Below are 13,754 nucleotides of genomic sequence, written 5' to 3'. Positions count from 1 at the left end.
AACTGAAAGTAGTAAAACAAAAAAAGGAGAGAGATTTTAATTCTAAAAATCTTTAGTGACTCAGTTCGGTCAAAAAGCCAAACATTGCATCAAATAATTCTAAGATTTAAAGGATTGGAAATAATATGAAAGAATGCGGAGGGAAAGAGAGAAATTGGAAATAGAAGTCTTTATAAAATGTGTTATGGTTTTATAATTTTCTTTAACAGTTGATAATGCTAGTTTCAGATTAAATCATTTTCATGCTGAGCAATTTGCTATTATGTTCGTTATTTTCCAACTATATTACTAAAAATTATTTGTCGAAATAATACACTTTCTAACAATATGCTCGGCTACAATTACAGTGTATTTATTATTATTTGTTTTTAGTTCATTAAAGTTATAAAAATCATTTTATTTTCTAATTATCTTAGGTAATATATATTTATTAATGTATGACATTATCAGACATAAAATCAATTTTTAAAAAATGTAGAGGCTGTTTCAACTTTAAAATATTTTTCCATTAAATGTTGTTTAATAAATCAGAAACTGAACTATTAACTTTACTTGATAAAATTTAGTATTTCCCTAAAAATAAGAAACTGCCACTTATTAATTTTACACAAAGTCATATTAAAAACAAAATAATTATGAAAATAAAATATAATATAAAAAATCTAGCATGTGTGAAATGAAAGCCCAAATTTTGAAATACGCTGGATTTAAAAAGATTAAAATCATGAGCATGGCAGGACATTTCTGATAAAATATGTATTTGAGCATGTTTATAAAATAGATTGATTCTTATGCATAAAGGATAAAAATGTAATTACAATGCAATAGATCTTACTTAAACGTTCATAAAATTATTTCAATCTTCAAAATAAATCAAAAAGGGGAAGAAAAAAGTTCAATTTCTTTTCTAAAAAAAAAAATAATAACAGTGGAAATCGGCCAAAAAGCATAAAATTCTCACCCCTGGTATGACATGGAGATAAAATTGTAGTTGTTGCTTTTATTTTGTGTCATTTTTTATAACTTATCTATCTGGTATTTACAATTATATATATTTACATGACATTTTTATGTTTTAGGTTCCAACAAAACTTTAGAAGGAACTGTCAGTGCAATTGTCATTCAGCTTCTTTGTGCTTTTCTTTTTCTGTCATATGGTATGTTTCTTTTTATTTTTTTCCCTTTCTTATACTATACAAGCAATATTTTTGTAACAACAAGTAATACTATTCGTAATTCAACTCCCTCTCGTGCTTTCTTAGGATTATTCTTTTTTTTTGAGGGGGGGGGGGGAGAATCTATTATATACATATCAGGTCTCAAAAATTATATAGCCCGACATGACCGGGGCATGAAAAAATTCTGATAGGACATTAATCTTCTATGCTTACATGCCCAGCTGGGCATGTTAAAGTATTGGTAATTTTTATGGCTTATTATGTAAACTATTTATTTAAATTTTTTAAATGTTTTATATTTAAATGTTTCTCGATTCATTTTAATTTTTTGTCTGATTAATGCTATACAACAAATTTAAATATTTTTATTATTATACAATAAAAAAAACTGGGAATGTAAAAATTTTATTTGGGCATGTATTTTTTAAGACAAACATGCCCGGCTATGCATGTAAAATTTAAAGATTTTTCTACCCCATTTTACATACATACAGGGTGTTCTGTTTTAACCTGCAAGACCTTTATTTTCGCAACTGTTAGTCCCAGATGTCTACTTCCAGTTGCAAAAAGGTTCAAAATCAGATGCAGAGTTAAAATATTGCAAGTTTCAAGCAAAAATAAAAATTAGTCAAGGATACAAAATTTAACTTTTTATGTGGGCTGTAGATCCCCTGTACTCACTAATGATAGGGTGAAAGTGTGTGGTAAAATAAACGTTGATTTTACCGTGCATGCAACCTTTTGTATACAGGGTGTTCTGTTTTAACCTGCAAGACCTTTATTTTCGCAACTGTTAGTCCCAGATGTCTACTTCCAGTTGCAAAAAGGTTCAAAATCAGATGCAGAGTTAAAATATTGCAAGTTTCAAGCAAAAATAAAAATTAGTCAAGGATACAAAATTTAACTTTTTATGTGGGCTGTAGGTCCCCTAACTCATAACTAACTCTAGGACTAACGGTTGTGAAAGTAAAGGTCTTGCAGGTTAAAACAGAACACCCTGTATACAAAAGGTTGCATGCACGGTAAAATCAACGTTTATTTTACCACACACTTTCACCCTATCATTAGTGAGTACAGATCATTTGTTTATTTGTGAACACTCAGTCTGAAAGAAAATTTTTTTAGATTTTATTCCATTTTGCAAGCAATTGCAGATTGGTTTAGGTCTAAAGTTAGAGAAATTCAGCAAACATCATCCAAGAACAATTAGTTTGCAATATTCTTTAATTCTTACGTCGCGGCTCATATGAAGTTTTTGTTTTGTGGCTAAAGAGAAAAAAGGATAGTTGGACAATCTTATGTTTTGAATGACTTTAAAAATGAGCTAAAGGTTTCTACACTTGTCTTCCTTTTCTTTAAATTTTGAGGTCACACCAACTAAAATTTTAACAATCAAACAAGAAGAAAATATTCATGAATATAAATGTATCAAATGTGTAAATAAGTACAAAATAGGATTGAGAGAGAAATTCAAAATTGCATTGACTTTTTTTTTTTTTGAAAATGAATCCACATAACTAAGCAGTTACATTCCAAAAAGGTCTACAGTTAAATGGGTAGCAACAAAATTTACAAAAGTTAAAATAATAAAACAGGGTTACCACTGGTCCTTGAAGATCCTTTAAAGTGCTTTATTTTACTGATGTGTCACAGAGGGCCCTTTAAAAGGCTTAATTTAAAAAAAATATTCTTTATTATTTTGACAAGGTGCTTTATTTTTTTATGTTTTAAGCAAATCTTTGAAATGAAAAATTATTTCCTTTTTTTTCAATCATCTCTTTCTCTCTTATTTCGAATCCCATCATTGATTTCTTTTATAGAAATTTGACATTTCAATGAATTACTAAGATTACTTTGTTAACTATTTCAATTGTTTTTTTTTAAATTAATATCAATTGCTTTCAAAAAGCTTTCCCTGCTGCCATTTTCTGTTTTCTTTTGTAAAAATTGAAACTCAGTAAAGTTGATCTGCTTCACATTTCTTGCCAAAATTCACCTTTAAACGAGCATTTTCAAGCCATTGCATAAATACCCATTTACCTGTCGAAATATTTGCAGAGTCATGTATTCTTTTTTTCTGGTCATTTCCCTTATATTATTGTAATTTTAAATAACAATTTTTTAAGTTTTGAAACTTTTAACTAACTTTAAAACTTTCATTCAGTTCTTTCTATTACTATTTTATTTTGTTATTTTCACATTGATCACATATGTGTAGATATGGGAAATTAAAGGCTTTTGTAGTCACAGTTTGATTTAGTTAATGTTTTATTAATTAAATTCTAATAATTATTTTTGTGCTAGTGTTTCAAATAATCAAAATAAAAACACAAACCTCAGTTTTGTTTTTTCAAATGCAATATTGGATGGCTCTGAAAAATCACAAGATGCTCCACAAAACCACTGTAGATGATTCTCAAATCCTTGTTTAACAATTTCAATCCTACATCAAGCTTAAAAATTTCTTTTTTTTATTCTCAATAATTGTTTATGCTGTTGTCTTAGTTTTTAATTACATTAAAACTTATATTCCGTATTTTCCCATTTGTTACTGGGATCTTCCAGAATCAGGTATAGACGATAATACATAAACTGTGAAAATACTAGGATTTACCAAGAGCACAAAGCAATCACCGTACTTGGACAAAAGTAGGCTGCTTTAAAGTGCTTTATTTTGATTTCCATTTTGGAGTGGGAACCAAATTATAAAGTCTACATCTCTTGCATTTTCCACTCATGTTCTAAAACTAATGCAACTTTTTTTTTCCCTTTCCATTTAGGTCATGAATTTTCTGAAAAAAATATTCTCCTAATAATATTAGCAGTGATTTTCACTTCTATCCTTGAAGCAAAAACTGCACAAATAGATAATTTAATTCTTCCATTATTTATGCTTTTATTTCTTGCATGGATCTCATGAACATTGAATGATTTAAATGCAATCAGATGTGATAAAATGTTATATTTTATTGGAAATAAATATATTTTTATAAAAATTAATTTTAAATATTTTTGTGATAATAAAATTAACTATTAAATGGCATGTTTTTGTGTGTGTATGATTGTATTTAAAGAACAATGAATAATTCAAAAGCCATCAGATGTGATAAAATGTTATTCTATTGCCAATAAATATGTTTTTAATAAAAATTAATACAAAATATTTTGTAATAATAAAATGCAATATGAAATGATATAGACGTTTATAGTTTTTTTCTTTCATTTACATTTAAATTCAAGTACAAAAACTTGTACAATGAGATATTTGGAAAAAAAAAATTTAAAATATAGGTATTAACAATTTGATAGGCATTTAAATACAAAATACACATGAGGATAATTTCTGGTTAACGTTTCTACATTATTTTGCTACATCCATCCCTGGATCAAGTTCTTGGCAGCTATTATCAAATCACTGTCTGAAGTCTACCACCCTTTTCCCAGTTAGTTACTAAGGACCAAATCTAGGTCGCAGTAACTCTAGATCTCCCCTTGAACTTTTGTAAAAATTCTTGAGTTTAGCAAGTAGTATCGGCCTTACAGTGGTGGTAAAAAAAAAAAATTGCATCACCCGCGCTGCAAAGGAGAGGAATATCATCCCGACTGCATTCAACACACAGTCAAGCATCCCGTATCCCAGATGATTTGGGGATGTATTTCTGATCAAGGAGTTGGTGGGCTTCACTTTGTGTAAGGAACAGTAAACGCTCAGGTGTATATTGGCATTTTGGAGGAGAAATTGCTTCCTATACTATCCGGGATCACTTGACTTCAGTTCAAAACATCATTTTCCACGATGATTCTGCTCCGTGCCATAAGGCAAAACTGGTAAATAACAATTTAAAAAGCTTTATTCTGTCAGAGGTAAATTGATATGGGGTTAAGTAATTTTTTTTTCTCTAAACTCACACGCAGGTTCAGAAATGGAAAAATGAGCATGGGGTCTACAGTTTGCCTTGGCCTGGAAACAGCCCCAATCTACGTAAACAATTATCGGATTCCTGCTGTTAAATGTTTATTTCATAAGTTTTGCAGAATTTCACATACATTCATCGTTAATCAGTGGACCAAAACTTCTCACATAATTTCATTGTTGTGAAAATGCGAGGGTGATGCAATTTTTTTTACCAGCACTGTATATCCACCATGTCCATACTTTTAGCATGATACCTTGGGATTGCCATAGAGCATGAGAGTAAGATGAACCCATGAAGCAAGCCGAGGATTGAGCACAGGTTGTCTTGGTGAAAGACAGTGTCTTAACCGCTAGTCCTTATACTGCCTCGAGCAGGTAAACGGCAGTATCTGCAGAAATGAGTTTTTGAGATATTTGAAGAAATGTGGATTCAATACTAACAATAAGAAAATGTTGAAATTAGATCTTTTTTTCGAGCCTTTTTTCAGAGAAAACCAGATAAGCGAGCTTGTACAATAATAACATACAATAGAAGACACGAATGCCAAAAAACAAAAGGAAAATTTTGCCGTTACTGTCCTTTACCTGATCACGGCAGCATAGGACTCAGTATGGGGTCTGGCATGGTCATGCAGGAGGATGCCACCATCTCTCAACATGCCAGGGCATTTGTGCTCATGCCCCACAAGAAAGGGACCACAGTTCACAACTCCACCTTTCTAAATGTCTTGCTGTTTCAGTTGCTCTGAAACATTAGCAAACTTACACTACCTGGCTGCACAAATGCTGTAAAGTAACTTGCTCCACCTGTCTCTACACTGGAGGTAAATTTTTCCATACATTTATTTTTAAAAAGCTACAGCTTCTAACATTTTTCTTTCTTGATTCACCTTTACGGAAATAAAAGTATAACTTACAGGAACACTTTTAGAACAAGACAGTTGTAGTCTTAGTTGTAATATGAGTAAAAAAAAAATTAAATAGTATTTAAGTATAAAAATCATTTAAATGTATAGATTATTTAGGAATGAATCTAGAATTCTAAGATTTGCTAGTTGAAAACCTAAAATTCCAGGGTAGCCAGAAAAGTTTCACCCCTGGTTACATTTTATTAAAAAATATCTATTCAACCTGGAAAGCCCCTTCTCAATGTTTAAGGACAAAATTTTATCAAGGGTATGAATTTTTTTCAAATATTGAGGTATTTAAAGGCTAGCATAGGGTATCAAATTTATCCCTCTGTTTACGTATTATATTAATCAGAAAATATAAGAATAATATTGATGTGCTTTTCAGACGGATTGCAATTTGAAAATATGGTTCTACTGAGTCAATAATTTCAATATTCATTTTAACAATCACTAAATGCTACATGTAGTTTGATCTGAACTCAAATGAATGAACATAAAAATCTTGTGCAATTAACTTCATAATAAACAATACAGATATATAAAAACGTAAACAACTAAAACTTTTCAAAACATAACTTCAATGTATCATAAAATTTCTGAAGTTTAGCTTAACAAAATATGAATTTGTTTTTAACAAACACACAAAATAATACAACTTCTCACGTTTGAGTCTGATGTATAAATAACTCGTTCGGAATGCACAAAGAAAACGCAAGTTGATGTTAAATCGAAAATTAACCATGTATGGTTCATATACTAGGTAATATGAAATACTTCTTCAAGTTGTACATTTTTACAAAGATAATCAACTCATACACTAATATTCTATATTTATTTTTAAAAAAGGACATTTTTTCTTTCTTCAGATATTGGTAGGTTACATTGAACACAAAACGCTAACTGGGCCATTCAATGGAAAACGGTTATTTTGTTCTGCACATGACTCCTCGTTTAAGTCATTAAAGATAGTACTTTAAAAAGTAAAAGAAAATTTTTTTCTGCTTAACAAATTACAAACTTATGTGTGATATCTTTAGCAAAAAAATTTGTCATTACCCTTTAAAATCATTACTTTTTGATGAAATATATGAACCGTCACGTGGGGGACAAGCAGTTACCCCTCAATCTCCAGATTTGAACTTAATGTGACTTTTTTGTGGAATGCCCCCGTTACTGTTCTGATAGCTGAAGAAGGTAAAATTGGTTTCATAAGCACTTTCAACTGTCTGCTGCAAAAAATACTGTTAAAATGAATTTTAACTCTTTTGGTACGTTAAGCTTATGTGTTTTAAAATTAAAATTAAACATCATAAAATATTTGCTTATTAGGATTAAGTAATTATCATTACTTAATCCTAATAAGCAAATTGCTTTTTTTCATGTATGAAATGTCAGTATAATGTAAATGCATTATGTATTAAAATGATTTACAAAGTATTTAATACAAATTACTAGAAATTAAGAATTTATAAAATAAAAAAAATATAAAAGATTACTTCATTGCATATAAGACTAAAGAAACTTAATGAACATACAAGTAAGAGAAGAAAATAAATAATTTTAAAAATGCTATTCTTTTAAGGTGAGATTGAAATATACAATGAATTAATTGAGTAAGACATGTTATTGGCACAAGTTTTTGATGATTTGATGAGTTTGTATGTACACTGTGCAAAGACATGATACATATTTTCAACATAGCTGCATGCTTTTTCCTCTTAAAAAGAAGTAAAAGATCTGCTCACTTTTTTTTTTTTTGGAAATATTTCTTTCATATTTTCCTTTCTATCTCAAACTGATTTAAATAGTTCATACATTTCAGTTTGTTAGAAATGGGGGATGAAAATGGTAGGGATATTTCTTGATCAGACGTAATTTTCAAAACAATAGCTCCATTTACATTTTCTTCCTACAATAGAATTAAAGCATGGGTAAAAAGAGAATATTTTTTAACAGGTTCTAACATTCAGAATGCTTTTACAATTTTAATCTAATTAACTGCAAACAAAAATTTGCTATATATATATATATATATATATATATTAACTGTTTCTATAAAAAAAATTTTCAAATTCGTTCATTCAACACATTTTATGAATGATATGTTTCAATTTTTTAAAGTTTTCAAAGTCTTGCTGAACTTACAAAATGTAAGAGTTATGCATCATATGACACTCAGCATTCACATTGAAAATTATATAAAAACTAAATATATTTAGACACTTGACTTCAAATAAGTATCATAGATTTCATGATATGTTTCTTTGTTTATACTCTGTTAAGCATAAACAAATTTGATTAAGTGACTGAAAAATCCAAAACAAAACTTTACAAATACAAAGAAAAATAAGTAAATACATAAATAAATAAAAACTCACCCGGATTTTTTGTGCACTTAAAATGGTTTTTGTAAACAAACAAATTTTTTCATCATACTTCAATTCAAATTTATTCAAACAAGCACCTTTGGCAGGAACCAAATCATTAGAGTCCTGATAGGAAAATGTATGAATAGTTAATATAAATCATTTTTGGACAAGGGAAAAAGTAGAAGGATAAGATAATTAATTTATTTAAAAAGCTTTAATTTTTTCTTTGACTTAGTTTAATAGTGTATACTACAACTTACACATTTGGCACTACATATAACTAGTAAAAGCAAAATAAAGCTGAAAGTTCAAACTATGTCATCAAAAACATATTTTCATGTAAAACATTTGGTAATTTATGGCTTGGGAAAATATGTCATACATGAAGAAAAATGTTTATCAACTTGAGACTTGAGAAATAAATTCTTTACCAGTAGTTTAAAATAAATTCTTAAGTACAGTTATAAACTAACTAACAATATTAGTAATATTATTCTTAGGTATAGTTGTAAACTAACTAACAATATTAGTAATATTTTATTGTAAAATTACAATTAATTGAATGCAATTGAGTCGGAGTTGGATGGTTAGTTGCATATTATGCAAATTAGTTTTTAAAGTATGTTACTTTTGTAAGTGTAACTTTAATGGCACTGTATATTAGTGGAGGCAGAGCCCTGGTGGCCAAATTTGATAAGACGTTGGACTTGTGACAGGAGGGAACCGTGTTCAATGCCAGGTCGTTGAAGATACTCTCGGTTTGCTTATGGTGAATGGGGTACGTTAAATATGTCCTGTTCAAAAAATCCTCGAAGTTCCCATTCCAAAACATTACCTCTGGGGGGTGCTAGATCAAAAGTTGCTTGGCTCCAAATCTGGATCAAACAACAGAACTGTCTTTTGGCTCCCATTTAACTGGTTAAACTGTGTCTAATGATGGGACCTACCAGGTACCTACCATTAGGAGTGTAATGTACTCGTAATGCATACCAGTCAAAATGTGTAGAATCTAATTATCTTAAAAAGTACAAAAGAAAAAAAAAGGCACAGCTTGTTTTTGCCCATTGGCATCAGGTGAAATGCTTACTTCAGTTCAGACTTAACAATAGGCATGATGCACGCGGAATTGGGAATAGTTCTGGAAATTTCTAAAAAGTCAACAGAAACAATGCTGACAATTGCTGCAATGTAAAATGACGAAACAACTGCAAGTTCTTAGATTGAAGCTGCAACACCTCAAAACTAACTTTTTTGTTTCTCAATTCCGTACTGGTTGTGGTAATTTTAAAAATTATTTACATAGATGCAATCTTAATGTGTGATTGTGGCCAAGATAAGGAGAATCCAGAACACCTGCTGTTTCGATGTAACCATATAAGATCTCAGAGTGAGACCCTCGTGCAGGAGCTGAGGAAGCTGTAGTTTTCCTGGCCTCCTGTTCCATCTGCTCTAGTTCAGAGCGTTGAGACTTTTTACCTTTTAAAACTTTTTATACATTCCATTGTTTGACTTAGTGTTCTTTTGTTCAAAGTTTTTGTTTGTTTGTTTATAATATTTGATTCATTTTATGTTTTTTGTATTGTTGGGCTTTTTACCTTCTGACCCTATGTGATACTATGTGGTGCATAGAGAGTTACTTTATGTGTCTAATTATTTTTTAAAAACTGCAAGTTCTTGTTGAAGCCACACCTAAGACTTTAGTGATGTAGCATGTGGTGAATGATATAGATGTCAATAACTAATATTTTTTATAAATAAATTTGACTTGCTTTCTTATTTCTGATCACTAGCTTGAGACTGAATAAGCTACAAGCCAATAACATTTCTAATCAACTTACAGTGATGCATTTAGAAATTTCCCAGCATACTCAGTTTTTAATCTAAGTTTAAATCCTTGGAAATAGAAAACAGAGAATAAGTTAATCGAGAGAAATAATTTTACCTACCAATCGAAATGCAATGTCAACTTCAAAATTCAAAAGTGTTTCCATATCACAGCCACTTGGAATAATAAGGTAAAGCTTTATGTCAAAAGCATTGCAAAAGGTATGTTGATGATGATAGAACTCAAGAAGGAAAGAACATACATCTGTTTTAATTAACAGCTTTTCCAATGGAGATTCTAGAAACAAAGGGTTTTTTAGCATTAAATCAAAACAGATACTGCTACGTAAATGACAAAATATTTCAATAAAAGGTCACATTATGTAATAAAACACAATACAATGCTACAAGCAAAAAGTTTATCATGGAACAAAACTTTGAGAAAAAAAAAAGGAATTTCAAGCAAATAACCCATATATTGCTACCATGGACATTTTGTGGCACTCTTAACCTCTCTCTGAAGCAGCCCAGGGGGCTACGGTACACACTTTGGAAAGCTCTATACTACTAAGATTCCTAGATCATATATGAAAACTTTTAAAAAGAAAGATTGAAGGCTAGATTTCTCTCTGAAATACTTCTTAAAACCGTATCACTGCAACTAATTTTTTGTCTTTTTTCGATCAACTCTTGATTTTTCAGCAAGAAACTTTAAAACTGCCATTTTGCATGCAAAAGAGCAGTTTTCATGCTAGGTATCAACCACTGGTTGTCAGCAGAGGCACCAATAAGGCTGAGAAGGGACACTGTTGGTCTAGGTCGAAACCTAAAGGGGTCCCGAGATTTTTAAAATGAGGGGTGAAATATATGTAGGTAGGTAGGGGTAAACAATATGGAGGAGGTCCGTAAAAGTCATTTGTGAGGGGCCCCAAAGTTTCTCTGCACGCCCCTGGTTGTCTGTGAATGTAAAACTAAAGCTAAAACCACTAGTAACTACCATAGCTAAGTGACAATTCAATTTTGTGTATAATATAATCACAAACAAAAACAAAACTTACGTTTTGAGGCAGGACAAGACATAATATCTCCAAAGGGCACGGGTTTTTGAACACATTCAACCGGATCACAAAGTTTCCTAGGAGTTGCTAGACTACTTTTTATCTGTGGATACTGATGCTTTTTTATCAAGGGTTCATTCTTAAAATCTGTTAAAGTAAAAAAATAAGCAAATCACTTTCAGCACACTCTAATACAAAAAGCATTTCTTCAACATGATACATTTTATGTACTAAGTAAAATACACATTCTGGGTAAGTTCATACTCAATAGCTGATGTTTTGAAGCCAATAAATTCCAATTTCAACATTACCCTCTTAGGCTTTTATGGAAGAATTTTTCGAGTGGTGATAAAAGTATTATTATTTAATTCCATTTGGTTTGAAACTTTACATGGGACAAAATAATGATGCATTTTTTATGGAAGCAAAGTAGATCAACAGAGGTATTACAGGTCAGCAAATAAATAAATAGTAATGAAATACATGGGAGCATTTTTGGTCAATTTCATATTTTTTAGAGTATTGAACCTGATCTTTATTTTCCACCATCACATACCACTTTTTTTTTTTTTTGCAAAAAATGGGGAGTTAAAAAAAATGTATAAAAAAACACAACAGTGATGGGAAAAAAATCAATATTTATTTAATTATTAAAGATGATTGCTTAAATTTTCTTATTTTTGAAAAAAGGATACACATAGTAATACAGTTTTTGGTACACTTTTTACAGTACTGATGGAACACTCCTTTGATTACACCGGATTGATTTTTTGCTGTTAATTTCACCACAATATTGTGGGATAAAATTAACAGTCGTCGGCATTTTTGTCGGCAATGGACAGTCTTCGACCAGGGAAGGCCTTTCTTTTCTCCAACATTCTCGACATCAACCGATAGCAATTCATTGAACAAAATTTTTATTAGTATCATGTTGAGACATTTCCCTAATAGAAAGAGATGTTAATCATATTTGTACGAAAGAAAGCAATGTTTTCACTTTCTTTTCAACGGAGCAAATTTGGAACACTTTTTCTGAATGAAAGCCTTTGAAACCTGATAACAATGTGTCCTGGGAATTTGCAGTGTGGTGGCTGCATGATCTAACATTGTATTTCGAGATGTCAGAATGGAGTATTCAGAGGATAACTCCATACTTTGAAGGTGAAAATTTTGGATTTCAAATATAAGAGCATTATTAAAATGCCGTTTCACATGTTTAAAACATTTTGTGGCGTTCCCACTACTAAGGCTTGGCAAACCCCCACAGTTTGGAAAGCCCTGCTCTAGAGGGTTTTGAGGTTGTCTTGGGAAGTTCTAAACACAATTTTTGATTTGTAAAATTGAACAAAACAAAAGGTGACTGGGGGCAAAATACAGACCACAGGCCATAGGTTGAGTACCACTCTTCTAAACTAAGTCTCAAGCTAATTTAGAAATTAGAAAAACTTACAACTTCAGACTTTAGTAGAGTTGTAGTCATTTGGAACAGCTTACCAGAAGCAGTTGTTACAAGCAAGGGGATAGATAGCTTTAAGAGCTACTTGATTTTCACTGGGGGTTGACAAATTGATTATGATCGGCCTAGAGGGCAGAGCCTGCTGCTTGTCGTGACTTTTGCATCTGTTTTTTACAGTAAAAAAAACTGAATCAAAGATTTCAAATAATGCATTATGTAATACCTTGTAGCACCAAATTTAAAATATCCACTATCTTTCTATTTTTGGTTAAATGCTGTTTCAAGTACTTGACAAAATAACCATTTGTTTCAACATCACTTTCATAAGAAGAATAAAAATCAGAACTAAAAAATAAAAATCATAATGAATAAAGTAATTTTTAAACCATAAATAAATGAAATTAAATAAACAAGTGAATACAATAAAAATAAGAAAGATAAAACTGAATTGGAATCTAAGTTAAACACCAGATTTTACAAACAATAGAAATAAAAGAAAAATTATATATTTTCAGACCTACAACTGATTGAAAAGTAGTTAATAATGGTGGATAATAAAAGTCTTGGAACAAAAATCTTTTGCTGTAACTGATGGTAATGAGCCACATTATTAAATGTTAGCCTAGTAGTCGGAAAAACCACTTTTTTTTTTTTTTTTTTTTTTTTGCAGCCAACTACAACTACTTTATAATAAATGTAGTTAACTATCGCAAAAACTATTTTTTTTTCCACTATAGTGACTAGAAACTACTTTTGAACTGTAGTGGCTACTTAAGTACTCTGGGGGACAAATTTGACTGGACTATGTAATTTACACTTATTACAAAAAAAAAAAAAAAAAAGTTGCCAGATTGAAAGAAGAATTCGAAAAAAAGGGAGTAGAATAATAAATCAGTTTATTCAAACATGGGAAATTCCAAAGAATAATTCATACATGTTTTTGGGATCAATTTATTTAATTCAAAAAGTGCTAGAAATTCACGCGACTGTATGTATCATACATTTAGTAAAAACAAATAGTCAAATGTCCATATATCGAACT

General features: G+C 30.3%; 2 protein-coding genes across 3 annotated transcripts in view; one reads left to right on the top strand and one right to left on the bottom strand.

The window, feature by feature from the left end:
- Window positions 1-6,143, top strand: part of LOC129224091 (dolichol kinase-like) — a 42,988-nt gene extending 36,845 nt beyond the window's left edge. For both annotated transcript variants that reach the window (XM_054858496.1, XM_054858495.1), the window contains 2 exons: window positions 1,080-1,157; window positions 3,959-6,143. In XM_054858496.1, coding sequence (XP_054714471.1) covers window positions 1,080-1,157; window positions 3,959-4,098 — 218 coding nt within the window. In that variant the 3' untranslated portion in view covers window positions 4,099-6,143. The remainder of the gene's footprint in view (window positions 1-1,079; window positions 1,158-3,958) is intronic.
- Window positions 6,144-11,233: 5,090 nt separating this feature from the next.
- Window positions 11,234-13,754, bottom strand: part of LOC129224761 (mucosa-associated lymphoid tissue lymphoma translocation protein 1-like) — a 32,924-nt gene continuing 30,403 nt past the window's right edge. Inside the window, exons 13-14 of the mRNA XM_054859309.1 lie at window positions 12,936-13,057; window positions 11,234-11,403 (exon numbers count right to left, since the gene is read on the bottom strand). Coding sequence (XP_054715284.1) covers window positions 11,234-11,403; window positions 12,936-13,057 — 292 coding nt within the window. The remainder of the gene's footprint in view (window positions 11,404-12,935; window positions 13,058-13,754) is intronic.

The sequence above is a fragment of the Uloborus diversus genome, chromosome 6 (assembly GCF_026930045.1).
Source record: "Uloborus diversus isolate 005 chromosome 6, Udiv.v.3.1, whole genome shotgun sequence".
NCBI classification, from domain to species: Eukaryota; Metazoa; Arthropoda; class Arachnida; order Araneae; family Uloboridae; genus Uloborus; species Uloborus diversus.
The sequence above is the reverse complement of the archived record's forward strand: the minus strand, read 5'-3'. Positions and strand labels throughout refer to the sequence as shown.